This window comes from Dreissena polymorpha, chromosome 8 (genome assembly GCF_020536995.1).
Source record: "Dreissena polymorpha isolate Duluth1 chromosome 8, UMN_Dpol_1.0, whole genome shotgun sequence".
NCBI classification, from domain to species: domain Eukaryota; kingdom Metazoa; phylum Mollusca; class Bivalvia; order Myida; family Dreissenidae; genus Dreissena; species Dreissena polymorpha.
In genome coordinates this window covers 69,319,919-69,338,528 of record NC_068362.1, presented here as the reverse complement: position 1 = coordinate 69,338,528, position 18,610 = coordinate 69,319,919, and the positions used below count along the sequence as shown (strand labels likewise).

The 18,610-nt window shown below is 36.7% G+C and overlaps 1 protein-coding gene across 1 annotated transcript in view; it reads right to left on the bottom strand.

Annotated features, from left to right (window-relative positions):
- Positions 1-526: 526 nt before the first annotated feature.
- The window catches only part of LOC127842574 (sialin-like), a 28,583-nt gene continuing 10,499 nt past the window's right edge, over positions 527-18,610 (bottom strand). Inside the window, exons 5-10 of the mRNA XM_052372138.1 lie at positions 14,488-14,583; positions 12,586-12,725; positions 11,870-12,019; positions 10,655-10,787; positions 9,840-10,078; positions 527-1,286 (exon numbers count right to left, since the gene is read on the bottom strand). Coding sequence (XP_052228098.1) covers positions 1,050-1,286; positions 9,840-10,078; positions 10,655-10,787; positions 11,870-12,019; positions 12,586-12,725; positions 14,488-14,583 — 995 coding nt within the window. The 3' untranslated portion in view covers positions 527-1,049. The remainder of the gene's footprint in view (positions 1,287-9,839; positions 10,079-10,654; positions 10,788-11,869; positions 12,020-12,585; positions 12,726-14,487; positions 14,584-18,610) is intronic.

The window sequence follows — 18,610 nt, the reverse complement described above, 5'->3', positions numbered from 1 at the left end:
TTACTTATCATTCTGATTGTATTGGAATAAGTTTTTAGGGGTGTGTGGTTGCATATGCATGCATTATTTGACACGCTTCGTTGTTTCAAAGGAATAGGACGGGAGCTATCGATTAAGGGACAAAAACTAAAAAATATTGTTTGAAAGTCTGTAGAAGATTTATTCGTGTTGACAAACGGACTCGAAATATTGCTCGGTTTTCGACCGACTGTGAGTTAACGGCTGGACAGATATTTTTGAAGTTAACTTTTTTTGAAAGGTTGTCCAATTGCCCATAGTAGGATCAAGGGATGCTTTGGATTAAAGCTATTTTTGACATTTTTGCGGCCCGCGAAGACAGGTCTATAATGAAGTCTAGTTAATGACCTTGTTATGATTCCAATATCAGAGGGTGGGGTTTTTTTTTTCATGGCTCTTTGTCAATTTTTTTCTCATTAAACATGATTTTATATATTTATTTGAATACATTGGGCTCCTAAAAATATATATATGAAAAATACTATCCTGGGTACGTTACTTCCACCTGTGGTAACAAACTGCGCATGGATACATGCTTAAAAAAACATCGCAACAAACAGTAAAAGTGGTCTTGTGTTATTGTAATAGTTTACTGTAACCCGTACTTTCAGTGTACTGGATAGCCTCCCCTGCGTTAATGTTTGCCATTGAAAGTAATATAATGAGTATTGTTGTCGTAATGTTCCAGATTTTGTACTCTAAAAAGATGAATATTATCTTCGTTGTTTGCTAATGTCTTATTTAATAAAACTGTTATTATGTTTTAGATTTCATGCTTCATATCAGATGTTTTATGTCTTGAATAAAAGTATCAAGAGTTTTTGTTAGTACTATACTGACTACAGTAAAGGTGGAATGATAGATCGTTTTAGGTGTCCTGCTTTTTGGTCAAATGTCCCGACAATTTTTTATGGAATGTCCCGCTTTGGACCTAAAAAATTCAGGCATGTATGCGTTAAGTAGCCTTTTGCTATAAGCATTCTAATAAGGAAATCAAAAAGGCCAGCAAAAGGCCCCTAAACATTGACTACTTATACAATAGGATCAGCATCAGAGGCCCCACCATTTTCAAGATCCTTTTTCGTTCCATTTGTCGCCTTGTAGTCAAGCAGTTCCACATTGACCTCTTCCCCATGTTCCGTTGTCTCCTTGGTGACTGCCCATGCCTGTACTGTCCCGGACGCAAAGATGGCGTAGAACACTGCGCCAAATACGTACACACCTGCTGCCACATAGAACACCTTCTGCCAGTTTTCTCTCGTCTTTTCCTATAAGAAATAGAGGATATTTGTTGGATCCGGTGGATTATCGATTTTACTAAGTAATTCACGAGTGATCATAGAAAATAATATCTTCACGAGTGGCGCAGCCACGAGTGAAAATATATGTTTTCTATGATCACGAGTGAATTAAAGTCGATAATCCACCGAATCCAACAAATTTTCTTTTTATTTAATGCATTTTTCACAGTGTATATACATTGTTCAAGAGTTTAACTAACGAATTTTGCTGGGATAATGACGTCATTTCGTCAAAAAAATGACGTCATTTCACAGTAAACAATGAAAATTATCGATAATTCTCACTGATAATTTTCACTGTTTGAAACAGTGAAATTATCAGTTTTAATTCACTGATATTTCTCTATAAACCACCGGAAAGCATTAAATAAAAGGTTTTTGATAATCTTAGTACCATTAATATACTTTCTAAACTTTTTAAAGAAAAATGTTATCAAAATGTATTGTTACATAGTTTTCTCTTGTCTTTTCTATAAAAAATGATGTTCATAACCTTAATACATTTGGTGCTTTTAATTTTGTTGAAGGACAAATACAAACAAACATATTGTAGATAAAATCTATTCTTTTTAATCTTCTAGAAGGTAAGTGTTAAATACTAATAATATTAAGTAGATAACACTCGCAAAGTACAGAATGTAATTGAGCTAGAACTATCGACACTTATTTGACAAATATATAACTGAATACTTTGTCCACATAGCAAGCCAATGCTTTATAAAAGTTGTCACAAAAGTAAATCGCATGCACTTTCAAAACTGTGCATATAAATTGCTATAAGCAAAAAATCCTTTAAGAAAAGCCTGACTTAGTATGAGTAGATACTTACTCTATTGAATATAATGCAATTTCACTATTAAAATCAAAATAATAAAGTATTAAGGTAGACCAACCACAGTATATTGCTATGAAATGATTTTAAATAAGTTTTCTTTTTTTTTTAATTATGGAAGGTCCCAAATTTGCCATGTAAGTAATTTACAGGGCTTTTTTTCCTTCTTAAAGAATGGCCGTGGACAGCCACTTCACAATTTTGACATGGACATTTCACAAATCTAGCAAGGCCACAATCCTTAAAAAAAAAAGCCATTTTAACTGTGACAAAAATGTCAAAAACCGCCATTTCACAATTAAAAATTACAATTTGATTTAATAGTTAACATAAGCGAGACAAGATATTACAGAAGTTAGGCTTGTCTATGGTTTTAGATAAAGATTACCAATAAGAATATTGTTGATCAAAATGTAAGTGGTTATTTGTTGAAAGAAAGTGTCAAGGCAATAAAAATATGATTTAAATGCATTATTTAAAGACATTTTAATATGATGCAAGTATTAAACATGCTTTTACTATACTTATTTTTAAAAAACTGAATTTCACAATTTGTACAAGTTCGCGACTCGTTTTTTTCACAATTTTTATAAGTTTGCGACTCACTTTTTCACAATTTTGAAAAGTTCATGACTCATTTTTTCATAATGTGAGGGGGCCAGGGCCGCTTCACAAAATCAGAAAAAAAGCCCTGATTAATGCCAAATAAGATTTTAAAGACGTTGCATGACAATTGTTCATCTTGAAACTCTGGTTGCCATGTTGTTCAACACAATGTGACCATACGAGAAGCTAACGCACATACCCATCTACGTCACATTTGTTCAAAATGTTGCCTCAAAATTTCAACTGATATATAGTTGAACAAGATGGCCATCATGGCCCTAAAGCGCTCACGTGAGTAGACCAACACCAAATGATGAAGACTTGACCAGATGATCTAGTGTTTTTGATCAATCTTGACCAAGATTGAACATGGCCTTTATATTGTCAAGATAAACATTCTTACTAAGTTTCATTAAGACTCAGTCATAAATGTGGCCTATAATGAAGTTTCTTTTAAGATTTGATCTTATAACTTTGTTTTTAGATGAATGAGACCTAGATATTGACCAAGTTTCATAAAGCTTGAATCATACAACTTGCAACTACAGAGGTAAGAATTATTTTAGAGATTTTACATACTGACCTAATTTCTAGATGTGAAAGACCCAGATTAATTCTTGGTCCAAATACTGTCAAGATAAACATTCTATGTTTCATAAAGATTGAATAAAAAATGTTGACTCTTTGAGTGGTAACAAGGTTTTTCTAAGTTTTGACCACGTAACCTTAACATGTTGACAAGGTTTAACTAAGTTTTGACCTTATAACCTAAACATGTTGACAAGGTTTTTCTATTATTGGTGACCTAGATTAGTATTTTCCAAGATTTGACCAGGTCACCTAGTTGGTTGCAAGTGACCCAGCTTCAAACTCACCTAGATATTGTTTGAATAAGAATTCTGACTAAGTTTCGTTAAAATGTTATCACAAATATGGCCTCAGAGCTGTATCAATGTTTCTCTAATATTTGACCTGGTGACCTAGTTCTTAGACCTTGTGACTCATGATTGCACTTGGCCTAGAGTGGTAACAAGCTTATAATGGAAAGGGTGCACCGCAGAGTGCCAGACATAAGGTGATCACAACAGTTCACCTTGTCAGACTGAGGCTCAATGCTCAGGGGAGCAAAAGTTTTTATTGGAAAAAGCTAATTGGGCTCAGTTTAGGGACCTCTGCTCAGATCTCTCCCTTGCAGATGTTCACTCCCAGGATCCAAATCTGTTTTGTATTAACTTAACCAGCAGGATACTGTCCATAGCGGAATGTAGCATACCGGTCTCCTCCGGCAAGGTCAAAGCCAGAAATAGGGTCCCGTGGTGGAATGAGGCGTGCTCCAATGCGGTACAGGATCGTAAAAATGCTTTAAAAATTCTTAAAAAGAACCCCGCTGAGCATAATCTTCTTAATTATAGGTCCCTCGAAAATCAGGCAAAGCGGGTTATTTTGGACGCAAAAACTCAAAATTGGAAAGAATTCTGTGATTCAGCTATCATTAATAAGAAAAATACTAGGGATTTTTGGCAAAAAATTCACAGAATTAAAGGAAATTCATTCACCCCTGTAACGCTACTTAAATACAAAGGCGAAATTGCCACTACCCCAAGGGACAAGGCTCAATTTTTGGTACGACATTTCCAATCTGTCTCCAGTGACTCAAACCTTCCCGTTGAAACTCTGAATTATCAAAAGCGGTTTGAGACTGAGCACCGAAATATTTTAAATGAGCCTGGGGATAATAGCACGCCTCTCAATTTACCTTTCACTATTATTAAGTGCCATTAACAGCAGGAGCAACACCGCCACGGGGCCTGACAAAATAGCATATTTAATGTTTAAAAATATGCCAGCCATAACTCTAAAAATCTGGCTTAACCTATTCAATCAGGTGTATAGGACAGGCAGGATACCACCCGAGTGGAAGCAGGCCACAGTGATTCCAATTCCTAAACCTGGTAAAGACAAAAATGATCCAAACTCATATCGACCAATAAGTCTAACATCACATGCAGGTAAATTACTAGAAATAATGGTCAAAAATAGATTAGAACACTTATTGGAATCAAATAACATACTAAACCCCTTCCAGTCTGGCTTTAGGAAGGGGCGATCTACTCTTGATCAGCTAGCTAGATTACAACATGATATTCTCTCTGCAAAAAATCAAGGGCAATCAGTATTAGCAATTTTTTTGGACCTTCAGGCCGCCTTTGATTTAACATGGACCTTCGGCATACTAAAAAAGCTAGCTGACTATGGAATCACTGGATACTGTTTCCACTACCTCAGAGCATTCCTAGAGGGCCGTAAAATCCAGGTCAGGGTCGATGGGGAGTTATCAGAGGTAGCCATAACTGACCGCGGAACCCCTCAGGGGTCCGTAATATCCCCAACTCTGTTCTCCCTCATCGTAAACGGTCTACCTGATGCCGTAAAAGACTCAGGAATGGTTATCTCCCAGTTTGCCGATGACTCAGGCACTTGGTTAAAGGGGTCTAACATGTTACGCCTGCAAAAGAGGGCTCAAGCAGGCTTAGACTCCATATGGAAATGGGCAATTGAATGGGGATTCAAAATTTCTCCAACCAAAACAGTAGGAGTACTATTTGGCGAACAATTTCAGCACTCTTTGGACTTAAATTTAGGCGGCACCAAAATTATCTTTGAAAAAGTGGTGAAATTTCTAGGTATGTACCTAGATAAACAGTTAAATATTTGGCAGAAAGGTGCGAAAGGGACCTAAATTTAATGAGAATGTTAAGAGGCACAGGTTTCGGATCAGATAAAAATAGCCTCTTAACACTCTACAAGTCCCTTATATGTCCAAAGCTAGATTATGGAGCCCAAATCTATGCATGTGCTAAGCCAAACGCCCTAAAAATGGTTGATGCCATTCAACACAAGGCCCTAAGGATAGCTCTGAGAGCCCTAAACTGTACACCGGGTGCACTGCTAGAGGAGGAGGCCGGTGTGTTACCTCTTGACTTGCGTAGAAAACAACAGTCCCTCAATTTCTGGGCCAGGGTTAAGTCTCGGCATGGTTCAAACCCCGTAAACAAACTTGTCGGGACTGGCACCTTCGTCAAGGGGAAAATACTTAAGCGTAAGCATGTCGCCCTACCTTTTGGTGCGAGTATTAGGACCCTGGTTGAGGATGCCGGTCTCGACAAGGTACATGTAGCAGACCTGAGACCCTCCAAGGCCCCCCCCTGGACGTTTGGACCCATTGATGTTGACCTATCACTCTCTAATAAAATAACGAAAACTGACTTGCCACAACTCATCAAGTCAGAAGCTCTCTCTCTTATAGATAATATGTATGCTGAGCATCTAAAAATCTACACTGACGGCTCCAAATGCCCTAACTCTGGTTTGGTAGCCAACTCTTTTGTAATCCCTTCAAAAAACATTAGTAAAACGCACAGGCTCAGCAACAATCTCTCTATTTTTACAGCAGAACTTTTGGCAATTAAATTCTCTCTGTGCTGGATATTGGTCAATAAACCTACTAAAACTGCTATTTTATCAGACTCAATGTCATCTCTTGAGTCCATAAAAAACAGAAATAGCAGATCTAGGCCTGATATTTTAGCTAGCATTTTGGAACTTCATCAACAGTGCCTAGATAAATCTTTAAAGGTCACATTAGTATGGTGTCCAGCACATGTCAACATCAGTGGGAATGAACAGGCCGACAGGGGGGCCAAAGAGGGCCTCTTGAGGGGGGCCGTAGATGTTGGGGAACCCCTGGCACCTTCTGAGATCTACTCCCTGACAAAGAAATTTGTTTTGGGCGAGTGGAATCTCCGGACCGACAATTTGTCTTCCCGTCGACATACTTTTACTAGACCTGCGAAAACCCTCAGGCCGCCTGACAGATACTCGGCAAGCATTGTGCTTGACAGAGCCATCACGCGCCTGAGGATGGGAACCACCCTATTACCCGGTGGCGCAGGAAAGTATGTCCTCGGTATAGACCCTGCATGTCCTAGGTGCCAGGAACCTCTCACTGCGCCCCACATGCTGCTACACTGTCCTAACCATAAGGCGCAGAGGGACCACCTTGAAGCTGCATTGCACTCCCATGGACTAGTTTTTAACCTTACCAACGTGCTAGACCCCAAGGGAGCAGCTAGGGGCCCGGTCTTCTCTGCCCTTGCCAAATACTTACTAGATTGTCAAATAACTGACAAAATCTAGGTCATTGGGGGAGGGAGAGCAGCCAACACCCACCTAATTATACAGTCTTGTGACTGTTTTCTTTTAAAAATGTGTAATCTCTGCACAAACCTGATGTAATCAAATAATTGTGTTGGATTTGTGTCGCTTTTACACAACCTTTATTTTAGTTTTTAATGGGTTTATTGTTCTACCCCGCCCTTTCTAAATCAGGCCAATGGCATTGACCTGGTCTTCTTTATTTTAATACATTTTTTATGAGAGCATGACGTTAGTCCACCATTTACATTTTTCAGTTTTTTAATATAATCATATTTTATGGCATTTCTTACTACAAGAAAGGACGAGGCTGTCCAGTAACCTGGGATTGTTGGCTGCATTGCACCCCCTCCCTTCCTCTTTGACACCCCACCCTTTCCCCTTCAAACTCGAAGAACCATGTCGGACTGGAGTGCACGGTGCAGGGCCTTATACCATTATAAACACCTATTTAGCCCTATCTAAGACAAAGTATTGTCGACCTTGCTGAAAGTACTAATCTTGTACCTTGGAGCACATTAAGGATTATTATAACTGCTATCTTGTGTAGCAATTTCCTTATTTTTGTGAAAACTGCTATTTTATATAGCAAATTGCCTTAATTTTATTATTATTGCATTAACTCATGTTAAAATTGCTACTTTTATAGCAAATATCCTAATTTTTTATATTAAATTGCTATTTTATATAGCAAATTGACTCGGTTTTACTGTCTAATTGTCATTTTGGATACCATATAAGGTACTTTAGTATTATTTCCTCCAATGTTATCATCAGTATACTAATAATATTGGATAGATTAGAGTTTTTGGGTTTATCTTAACGTATCTAGGTAATATTTGGTCTTTTTACCATTTTACATTTTACCATTATCAATTTTCCTTCAATAGTATACAAACTATTTTTCATTTACCGTGCACTCCCTCTGGTCCAGGGGAAACAACCATTGTAGAATTCATCATCACAATTACCTCCCTTAGTACAACTGAGTGACACCACCCCTGCTGGCTCTTCTTTTCCCCCACCCACATCGGCCTACACTTCCATAAAATCTCTCCTTCTTTCAACCCTCCAGGGTGGCAACATGTATTTTAAATATATAAATGCATATAGTCCTGTACATATTGTAAATAATGTACATCTTGTACAAATTTAGCTGTTTTTGTCTTATTTTTAACTGTAAAGTACATTGTCTTACCCTTAATTTTTATGTGGCCCTATGAAGGTGACCGTTTGGAGACACGTAAGTTATTGCCCTTAACATATAAGGGTTTATTACTAAACCCACTTTTAAATATTGTTTTAATGCCACTCTGGGGGGATCTCTCTTTTCCATAGCCCAATCCTCCTTAAGTTCCATACAGACAGGGTCTTATGTTGGAGCATTACGGCTATATTCCCTGTCTGCAAGTGTTCAACATTGAGCCACATACATAAACTTGTACTCATTAATTTTTTAACAACTCAATACTCAATTGCAATATTAATATATAATTGAGAGTTACACACTCTATGTGATATCATATATTGTCTTCTTTTTTTTTTCCTTTCCTTCTCATATAATTGCATTTGCACATGCAACTTCACTCTACATTTGAGAGCTGTTAAATCAGGCTCTGGCATCCCTATTAATAAATGTTCTTAGATATAAACATATCTCTCTTATGATTAGATCTTGTTGTTTGGCGTTTAGTTTAAACTTTAAACATACACATAAAAATGGTATTTGACTTTGCATGTAAACATATTGTGGCAATGTTCAACCACTTTGTGATCTGGAAAACCCTCAAATATTATTATTTTGTTACACAAACATATTACACATCTGTGTATTCCTTTTTTCTATAATTAATATATTAAAATAGTCCTATTTGGATTCAAATTTTTAAACCACAGATCATAAAGTTTAAAGACTCCAACAAACCCATTGCAGTATATACTGAACAGTGGGTCTGGTAATGATGCTGCCACATACAACAGTATGTGTGTTTTCACCATCTTTACTTATAAAAATTGGGCTATTCTTTCTCTCTCTCCTCCTTAAAAAACAATACAAAGAATAACATACAATAACAACATCATATGAATGATATAAATTAATAATAAGTACAGTAACGTAACAAAAACATAGTAATCTAATACTATAAAACAACTCCAAGTTCTTTTGGATTAACTCATTCTTTTTCTTTCATTTATATTGTTGCATATAAACCATTATTGTTTACTTTTTCTTAAAAGTACAAAGTCAGCCGTGGGAAAATCTATTTTAAAACGGATTGACCTACTGGCAATCCTTAATAAGAAATTTCGGCCAATCAGCGCCATCGTTATATAATCGGATCAACCAATTAAAACGCCGCTTTTTAACCGCGTTAGGCCTATTCACTGTATAGCACTGCGTTTTTTTAACGCTTCATATAAAGGTTATATATTTTTAAACCAATAGATTTTTATTAAGGCACCGCACCAACACTGCAAAGTTTTATATTTATACCAATGGTACAGCCCAGTAAAATCGGGCTGTCCATTTTATGGCCGTTTTCGGCTTTTTATGCAGAGTTCTATGTTAAGCAGTGTGCTCGGGCAATGGTTTTTAACCGAAGTCCCGAGGGTAAATAACCCCATTAGTCAGTCAGTCACCTTGTCAGAGCCCTTTGTGTTCAGGTGAGATGAAATATAAACCAATTGAGCAGATTTCTGGAGTATTTATGTGAAAGTCTATCATATTCGGTCACGCGCTTAAAAAAGATATAAATTGGGTAATAAAAGTTGATGGATGTTTATACAGACGAATCCACATGATATCAAAAACAAAATCATTTGGCAAGTGGAGCTGATTCTGTTAAACCTATGTATACTGTACATACCTCAGTAAGAACTCCAGCCACAACAGGAGACAGGAATCCTGTCACTGCAGCAATCGAGTTGGAGATGCCGAAGAGCACACCAGCAAACGCAGGGGCAATGTCCATATGGTTTACTACCCAGCCACTGTACTGGGCCCCAGACAGGGACACGCCGAGAACCAGAAGGGTGATAGCTACGTTAGGTTGGGTACAGTCCACATAACCCAGTCCTATCAGTAGCACAGCCGGAACGAGCATACCTGGAGGAAAATACATGGATTGTTTATTATCTTATTTGTTAAATGGACATTCATATCTTATTTGTGCTCAACTGATCGTTGACAGCTCAGTTACTGCTTAAAAGTACCCGAGATACTGTTTATGTATACTATGAAGTACCTGAGGTACAAAAAATACGCTTTTCCATTCCCTGAGTACTTTGTATTACACTTCAGAGAATCCAGTTACTTTTAAGTAGGACCTGAGCCGAGAATGACCAAAATAGCTTTATTTGTGGCTTGTTAATCTATATTTTTTACATATGTTAACAACTTAATTTTGAACTCAAAGTTTTGTCTAACTAATACTGAAGAAATGACAGAACAAGAAAAATCAATTTATATAATGAGGATTTTACAATTAATTTGTATACACATCAATTGTCTGTAAAAATTACATTCATTCCTTCCTTTTTTATTTAGATGTCCAACAATTAAGTCATCACCCTTTGATTTATAGTAAAGTCTTATAAAAATAAACTCTCCATAGATTTATCAACAGCTTGCCAATAAAAGTAGCAGCTGCATATTAAGTTAAACATACATCTCAATGCTTACCAAACAGGGTGAAAGACTTCCGTGTAACGACCAGTGACATGCATCCTTTGGACTGGAGAAAGTCTGCCAACCAACCAGACGCGTTGATAGTCAACCAGAGAACGAGGTACGGCAATGCAGAATACAGGCCGTTCTGAAAGCACAGGAGCAGATCATTACAATGTTTAAGAAATATTTTTCAATTATTTGTTTTTATAGACTTACAAAGAAATGAACTTAATTTGGGAAATGTCCACTTATGGGGCATAAATATAGCTGACATATGACATACCATATGAACAATAAATATTTTATGAAACAAACAATGGGTAAAAAAATGGGTCAGCCATATTTGTACTTAAGAATTAATTTATTTTCTCTAATGGGGATAGCCTCATAACAATTACTGGCAATGTTGTTTCTGACCAATAAACGGTAATTTGGAGTACCGATACATATAATAGATTATATAATATGAACCTTAAATGAGTTCACTAAACCAAAAAACTCGGATACATTTGATAGGTAATATTATGCAAACTTTAAATGAGTACAATTAACCAAACAGTTTAGCTGATAATTAAATAGATACAATTGTAATTGATTTTCATTGAAAAATTATTTAAAACATTTGTTCTTTTATGATTATCTTCCAGAGAGATTAGATCAAACAGCATATTCGAACGATAAACACACAGTAACAATCCCAGCTTAAGGGTGATTGTTTAAATGGAAACAATCAAATTTTAAACATATCATACCAATTTTACATTTGAAACATAACACGTAAATACACATGTGATGCCTAGCAGGCAAGCTTTAAATAATCAGGCCCTGGTTTTTCAAAACGTTAACAGCCGTTAGTTGTTTGATCAAGGTACTTAACCCATTTATGCCTAGTGGACTCTCCCATCCTTCTAAATTGGATCATTTTATTTCCAAAATTCGGGATGTCTTGTGCATTTATTCCTATGTTTAGAATATTTCTTATCTCATCTGGGTCTACGCTGTTTGCCAAGGCCTTTTTTCTAGATGCTAGGCATAAATGGGTTAAGCGAGTTAAATGTTAACCCTTATATATATTTAAACATTAAATTTCTGTGCTTTAATTATTATACAATGTGCAATAATAACATTGCTTTTAAAATTACATGTAATTGTATTTGGTTTTGCAAACTTGACTACCAATGTAAATTTGTGTCAGTGCCACCCTAGAACCCTGCAACTCTAACTCACCGCCTGAATATCAAGATGGAGTACATCACTCATGTACGAGGGTATCTTGGTGAGCAGTGTGTACAGGCCCCAGTCAGTCGTGATGTTAGCTACCAGAATTGCCATCACTGGCATCGACTTCGCAAAGTTGCACCACGGCACAGAAACACTCTGTATAAGAAATCAAAAACTTGTACTGGTGTGTGGGAAAGAGAGCAGTGTCACTAAATTGAAAATTGCAATCTATGGTGGAACTGCTTGGCAACATATATCTAAACAGAAAGTGCTGTTATAGAAAATTGCAATCATGGTCAAACTTCTTGGCAAAAGTAAATACCTGGCTGGAGAGCATTGATATTCTATTTACACAGTTCTTAACAGAAAGTTCTGTTGAAGAACCAAGTATTGGAACAAGAACTAGCATAAACAAACTTCACAAACTTATATCAAAGCAAGGATAATGAAAACATAATGGTGACATAATCCAATGCTTTTTAACCACTCTGTTACGTAAGTTTTGAAATTTTTACGCAGAAAAACATTTTGTGTTACCGAGGCCATTTTTGCGTGGCACTTCGCCTTTCCGCCATTTCGAAGCACCACTTTGCCCTTCCTAAAGGCATAAGTGCATAAACTTTTTTTTGCATTAAAATGCACATTTTACATTTACTAGGCAAGGCCCCTATGCCATCCTAGGAAAAACACTTACATTTAATCTATAAATTCCCAATGTTTACCTTATTTTCTTCATCCTTGGAAGTTCTGCTGAGGGAGTGGGCAATATAGGACTTCTCTGCATGTGAGATACGGCGATGTTGGTTCGGTGAATCGCTTACAAAAATCATCCATAGCACAAACCACACCATACTAAGGATACCTAAGTGATGAAATGGTTACAAGATTATTGTCAGGGTTTTCACAGAGATTTGTGATTATGCCCTTTTATGCGAAATTGCAAAATAAATATGACATAAATTCCAAACAATTGTGAAAATAATGTTATAATTAAAAAGAAACAAGAAATGTGTTTGTCAGAAACACTTTGTCCCCTTTTGCGCCGCTTTGATTTTTTTGTTGACCTTTGACCTTGAAGGATGACCTCGACCTTGAGCTTTCACCACTCAAAATGTGCGGCATGTGTTTGTCAGAAACACTATGTCCCCTTCTGCACCGCTTTGATTTTTTTGTTGACCTTTGACCTTGAAGGATGACCTTGACCTTTCACCACTCAAAATGTGCGGCTCTATGAGATACACATGCATGCCAAATATCAAGCTGCTATCTTCGATATTGCAAAAGTATTCATAAAATGAGCGATTTTGGCCACATATTTTTGACCTCTGACCTTGAAGGATGACTTTGACCTTTCACCACTCAAAATATGCAGCTCCATGAGATACACATGCATACCAAATATCAAGTTGCTATCTTGAATATTGAAAAAGTTATTGCAAATGTTAAAGTTGGAGCAAACAGACCAACAGACAGACAGGGCAAAAACAATATGTCCCCCACTATAGTGGGTGGGGGACATAAAAATATATACGTGGGCAGGTCAGATAACTATGTCCATTTAAAGGTTATTAGTTCCCTCGACATTGTTTTTTCGACCCTAGACCTTGAAGGATGATGTTCACCTTGAAATTTTAGCACTCAAAATGTGCAGCTCCATGAGATACACATGCATGCCAAATATCAAGTTGCTATGTTAAATATTGAAAAAGTTAAGGCCAATGACAATAGCTCGGGCTTTGTCCGAAAACAGCCGAGCTTAAAATGTGTTTGTCAGAAACACTATGTCCCCTTCTGCGCCACTTTGAATTTTTTGTTTTTTTTTGTTTGACCTTTGACCTTGAAGGATGACCTTGACCTTTTACCACTCAAAATGTGCGGCTCCATGAGATACACATGCATGCCAAATATCAAGTTTGTATCTTCAATATTGCCAGAGTATTCATAAAATGAGCGATTGTGGCCACATATACTTGACCTCTGACCTTGAAGGATGACCTTGACCTTTCACCACTCAAAATGTGCGGCTCCATGATATACACATGCATGCCAAATATCAAGTTGGTATCTTCATTATTGCCAAAGTATTCATAAAATGAGCGATTTTGGGCCACATATATTTGACCTCTGACCTTGAAGGATGACCTTGACCTTTCACCACTCAAAATGTGCGGTTCCATGAGATACACATCCATGCCAAATATCAAGTTGCTATCTTGAATATTGAAAAAGTTATTGCAAATGTTAAAGTTGGAGCAAACAGACCAACAGACAGGGCAAAAACAATATGTCCCCCACTATAGAAATATGATCTTGAGTAATTGATGAAATTCGTATATTAAAATACATTTAACACACTAACACTTGACAAGTGCCATTAAATGACTCATTTTCCTTTAAGTATTGATAACCATAACATATTATATATTACACAAAAAATCAAATGTTATGCAGCTTTTATTGAAAATTTGTCCCAACTTTTGTGAGTCCATTGAGCTTCTTATGAAGGAGTGCTGGAACACACTCTGTGTCCACATGTAATGAAGCCTCAGGCCCAGAAGGACCTCATAAAACTTTTATGAGGACGTAGAAGAATTATGTTTAATGTCCAGATTTGGGACACCTACCGAGGACATAGAAGATGGAAGGCCAGCCGCCAGCAAACCCGTATTTACACAGCATGCCTGCCAACGGGAACGTGACCACGTTACCAACCTGGGCACCTGTCAAACAAACATGGTCCATTTGAGCCTCGTTCTGGGAAACTGGGCATAATGCATGTGCATAAAGTGTCATCCCAGATTAGCCTGTACAGGCCACACATGCTTATCAGGGACGACACTTTCCGCTGTCTGCCCAGGCTAATCTGGACAACACTTTACACACATGCATTAGGCCAAGTTTTCTCAGGACACTGTTTAAGTTTGTATTGAATTGTGTAGTAGAAACAATGTTATGAAGATGTTGAACGTTAACCTTAACACATTTTTCTTAGAATAATAAAGGGGCATAATTCTGATAAACAACAGATCACTGTTATGGAACTTGATCAGTGGCCACACACCTAGAACACATACATGAACTTTTTAATAACTGAAGAAGCCACAGTAAGATGTTAAACAGTTACCTCAACCAGACATTTTGAAATTGTCAGAATTTCAGTATGAAACATGAGCTAAAAATCTGTTTGTATAAAAGTCTTAATAACAATTATTAAATGTGATGGAAACGCATTGATATTGTTTCACTTCTATTCTAATTAGAAATTGCAATTCAATCAGCAAACCTTCAGATGATTGCAGAATACATCAAACTAGGGGAAATGATAATAAAATTCCAGCTTTGAAAGTCTCAAAGCAGGCAGAAAAGCAACCAAAAAAAATGAAACAGACAAACTTTTATGCCACATAACTATAATATTTAATTATAACATGTGAAATTAAAGGGCGTAAAATTAAGAGAAACAGTCTTTTGAATGTTTAAAAATATCCGCGTATAATGGGTCAATCAATGTTTCACGAGTTAGAATAGGTCCTCTGCGTAAACAAAACAATAGACACTTGCAAGCCCTACATAACACTGTCACAGTCAAGTTATTAGTAACTGATTATATCTAGTGACTGCGCAGGCTAGCTAGGTTGATAAAGTGCGTAACTACAAACAGAAGATGGCATAAGTATTTTCTCTTAGAACTGGTAAAAACGGTTCATAACTGCAAAACAAACAAACTAAACAATCAAAGAAACAAAAATATTTCGTATTATTTAACAACTTGAGGCATTATAATGTAGAACAATATGCAGGCATGAAGGTTCCTGGATGAAATTAAGCAAGAATTCTAAAAGAATCTGGGGGAAGGAGATTATAGAAAGGTGTGGACATGTGTGGAGCTGATTAGCTGAAAAGCAGTACAAAATATGAGCTGATTAGCTGAAAAGCAGAACAAAATAAACAACTGTCATCAAAGAACCCGTGGCTGCTATTTATTTTGAAAAAAATTTGGAAGAACAATTAAGGCCAATAATGAAATATTGCTCGTTTCCCCACATGTGAGGCAATGTTAATAATGGAAGGAGACAGGTCAGTAATGTTCGCGTTATTACCTAATTTTGCCTCTAACATTTGATAATTTGAGCCTTGTTCTGAGAAAACTGGGCTTAATGCATGTGCGCAAAGTTTCATCCCAGATTATCAGGGACGACACTTTCAGGGACGACACTTTCCGCCTTAACTTGATTTTCGGTAAGGAGGGACTTCCTTTAAACTAAAAATACCATAATAGCGGAAAGTGTCGTCCCTGGGAGCTCTGCTCAGATACAAAATAGTTTTCCAGAAATGTAGCAGAAGGGGGAATAAAACAATTGTTTCTGCGGTCTGAAACACACATAATTACAATTTCTGGAGAATAGATCAAAATCTTAAACAGGAAAGTTGGAAACATTCTTCTGACTAGGTGAAAAATGTGGATGTAACTTTTGATTTGTGTGGTTAAGTCATTACGTGTATTGCTGCTGGAAAACAAAAGAATACTGAATAAAACAAAAACCTCCCCAAAACTCAGACTTGTACTGTTCTGTGAAATGCATTCTTGACAAGAACATTATACTATAATATATAATATATAAGAACAAAATATATATATCAATACTTGCCTCTTAACAAATTTAAAAATGGAATAAAGATTTTACTTGCCATGCAATACTTTGTTTTTAATATATGGTACATGATAATTTCATCATTTAATATTCAACAACTACATTGCTGATTATTTGTTGTCAGTTGCTAATAAGTTTGGTTGAGATGGTTTCATCAAATGAAAATATCAAAGAAAGATTAGGGTGTAAAAATAAGGTTGCATACCTTAAAATGCTAATAATTCTGTAAGATAGGGATTAAAACAAGTTTGCATAAATGTGTGTTTATTAGTAACAAATAAACAAAGGAGACAATTGGTACAATGCTTTTTTCATTCAAATTTGGGTCCTGTAGGGGAACCCATTCCAAATGGAAACAAGAGGGCCATGATGGCCCTGAATCGCTCACCTGACTCATTAAGATCAGATGAAAACTATGACCTCTATTGTCTACAAAATGTTTTTCTATGATTTGACCTAGTGACCTAGTTCCTGACTCTAGATGACCCAAATACAATCCCAATCCAGATTTCATCAAGATAAACATTCTGACCACAGTTCATAAATATTGGATGAAAACTGTGACCTCTATTGTCAACACAAGGTTTTTCTATTTATTTGACCTAGATTTTTACCCCAGATGACCCAAATACAATCCCACCCAGATTTCATCAAGAATTCTGACCAAATTTCATAAAGGTTGGATGAAAACTGTGATCTCTAATGTCTACACAAGGTTTTTCTATTATTTGACCTAGTGACCTAGTTTTTGACCCCAGATGACCCAAATAAAATCCCAACCCAGATTTCATCAAGATAAACATTCTGACCAAATTTCATAAAGATTGGATTAAAACTGTGATCTCTATTGTCTACAGAAGGTTGTTCTATTATTTGACCTAGTGACCTTGTTTTTGACCCCAGATGACCCAAATACAATCCCAAACCGGATTTCATCAAGATAAACATTTTGACCAAATTTCATCAAGATTGGATGCAAACTGTGACCTCTACTGTCTACACAAACAAATTGTTGACGGACGGACGCACGGACACACGCAGGCACGCACAACGGATGCCGGACATCACACGATCACATAAGCTCACTGTGTCACTTCATGACAGGTGACCTAAAAATATGTGTCGGAGATAAACATGAACAGTTGTGGTTAAAATCCCATAGAAACAAGGGCTGTTTGTAAAACATGCATGCCCCCCTATATGGGCTATAAGTTGTAGTAGCAACCATTGTGTGAATACGTTTTTTGTCACTGTGAATGGTGGTGGTGGTGGTGGTGGTGGTGTAGTAGTAGTAGTAGTAGTAGTAGTAGTAGTAGTAGTAGTAGTAGTAGTAGTAGTAGTAGTAGTAGTAGTAGTAGTAATAGTAGTTGTAGTAGTAGTAGTAGTAGTAGTAGTAGTAGTAGAAGTAGTAGTAGTAGTAGTAGTAGAAGTAGTAGTAGAAGTAGAAGTAGTAGTAGTAGTAGTAGTAGTAGTAGTGGTAGTAGTAGTAGTAGTAGTAGTAGTAGTAGTGGTAAAAGTAGTAGTAGTAGTGGCAGTAGTAGTAGAAGTAGTAATAGTAGACGTGGTGGTGGTGGTGGTGGTGGTGGTGGTGGTGGTAGTAGTACTAGTAGTAGTAGTAGTAGTAGTAGTAGTAGTAGTAGTAGTAGTAGTAGTAGTAGTAGTAGTAGTAGTAGTAGTAGTAGTAGTGGTAGTAGTAGTAGAAGTAGTAGTAGTAGTAGTAGTAGTAGAAGTAGTAGTAGTAGTAGTAGTAGTAGTAGTAGTAGTAGTAGTAGTAGTAGTAGTAGTAGCAGTAGCAGTAGCAGTAGCAGCATTACAAGACCAATACTTAAGAATGATCAAATGGGAAAAGGTAACATAGCACCAGCAGTAAATATGGGGCTCATTTACAGGTCAGATTTGGAATCTCTGCTGTAAAATGAGATTTTGAATGAATTAAAGGGAGGCAAATCTGTATTAAAAAGAACATGCATAAACCGTAGTTGTTTCCCTTGTTTGAACCATGCTAAATCCTTACAAGTTTGGAAAGAATTGGATGAAAAATTTGGACTTTATTGCATTAACACCATTTTCTCAATTCAAGGGGAGGTAATTCTGT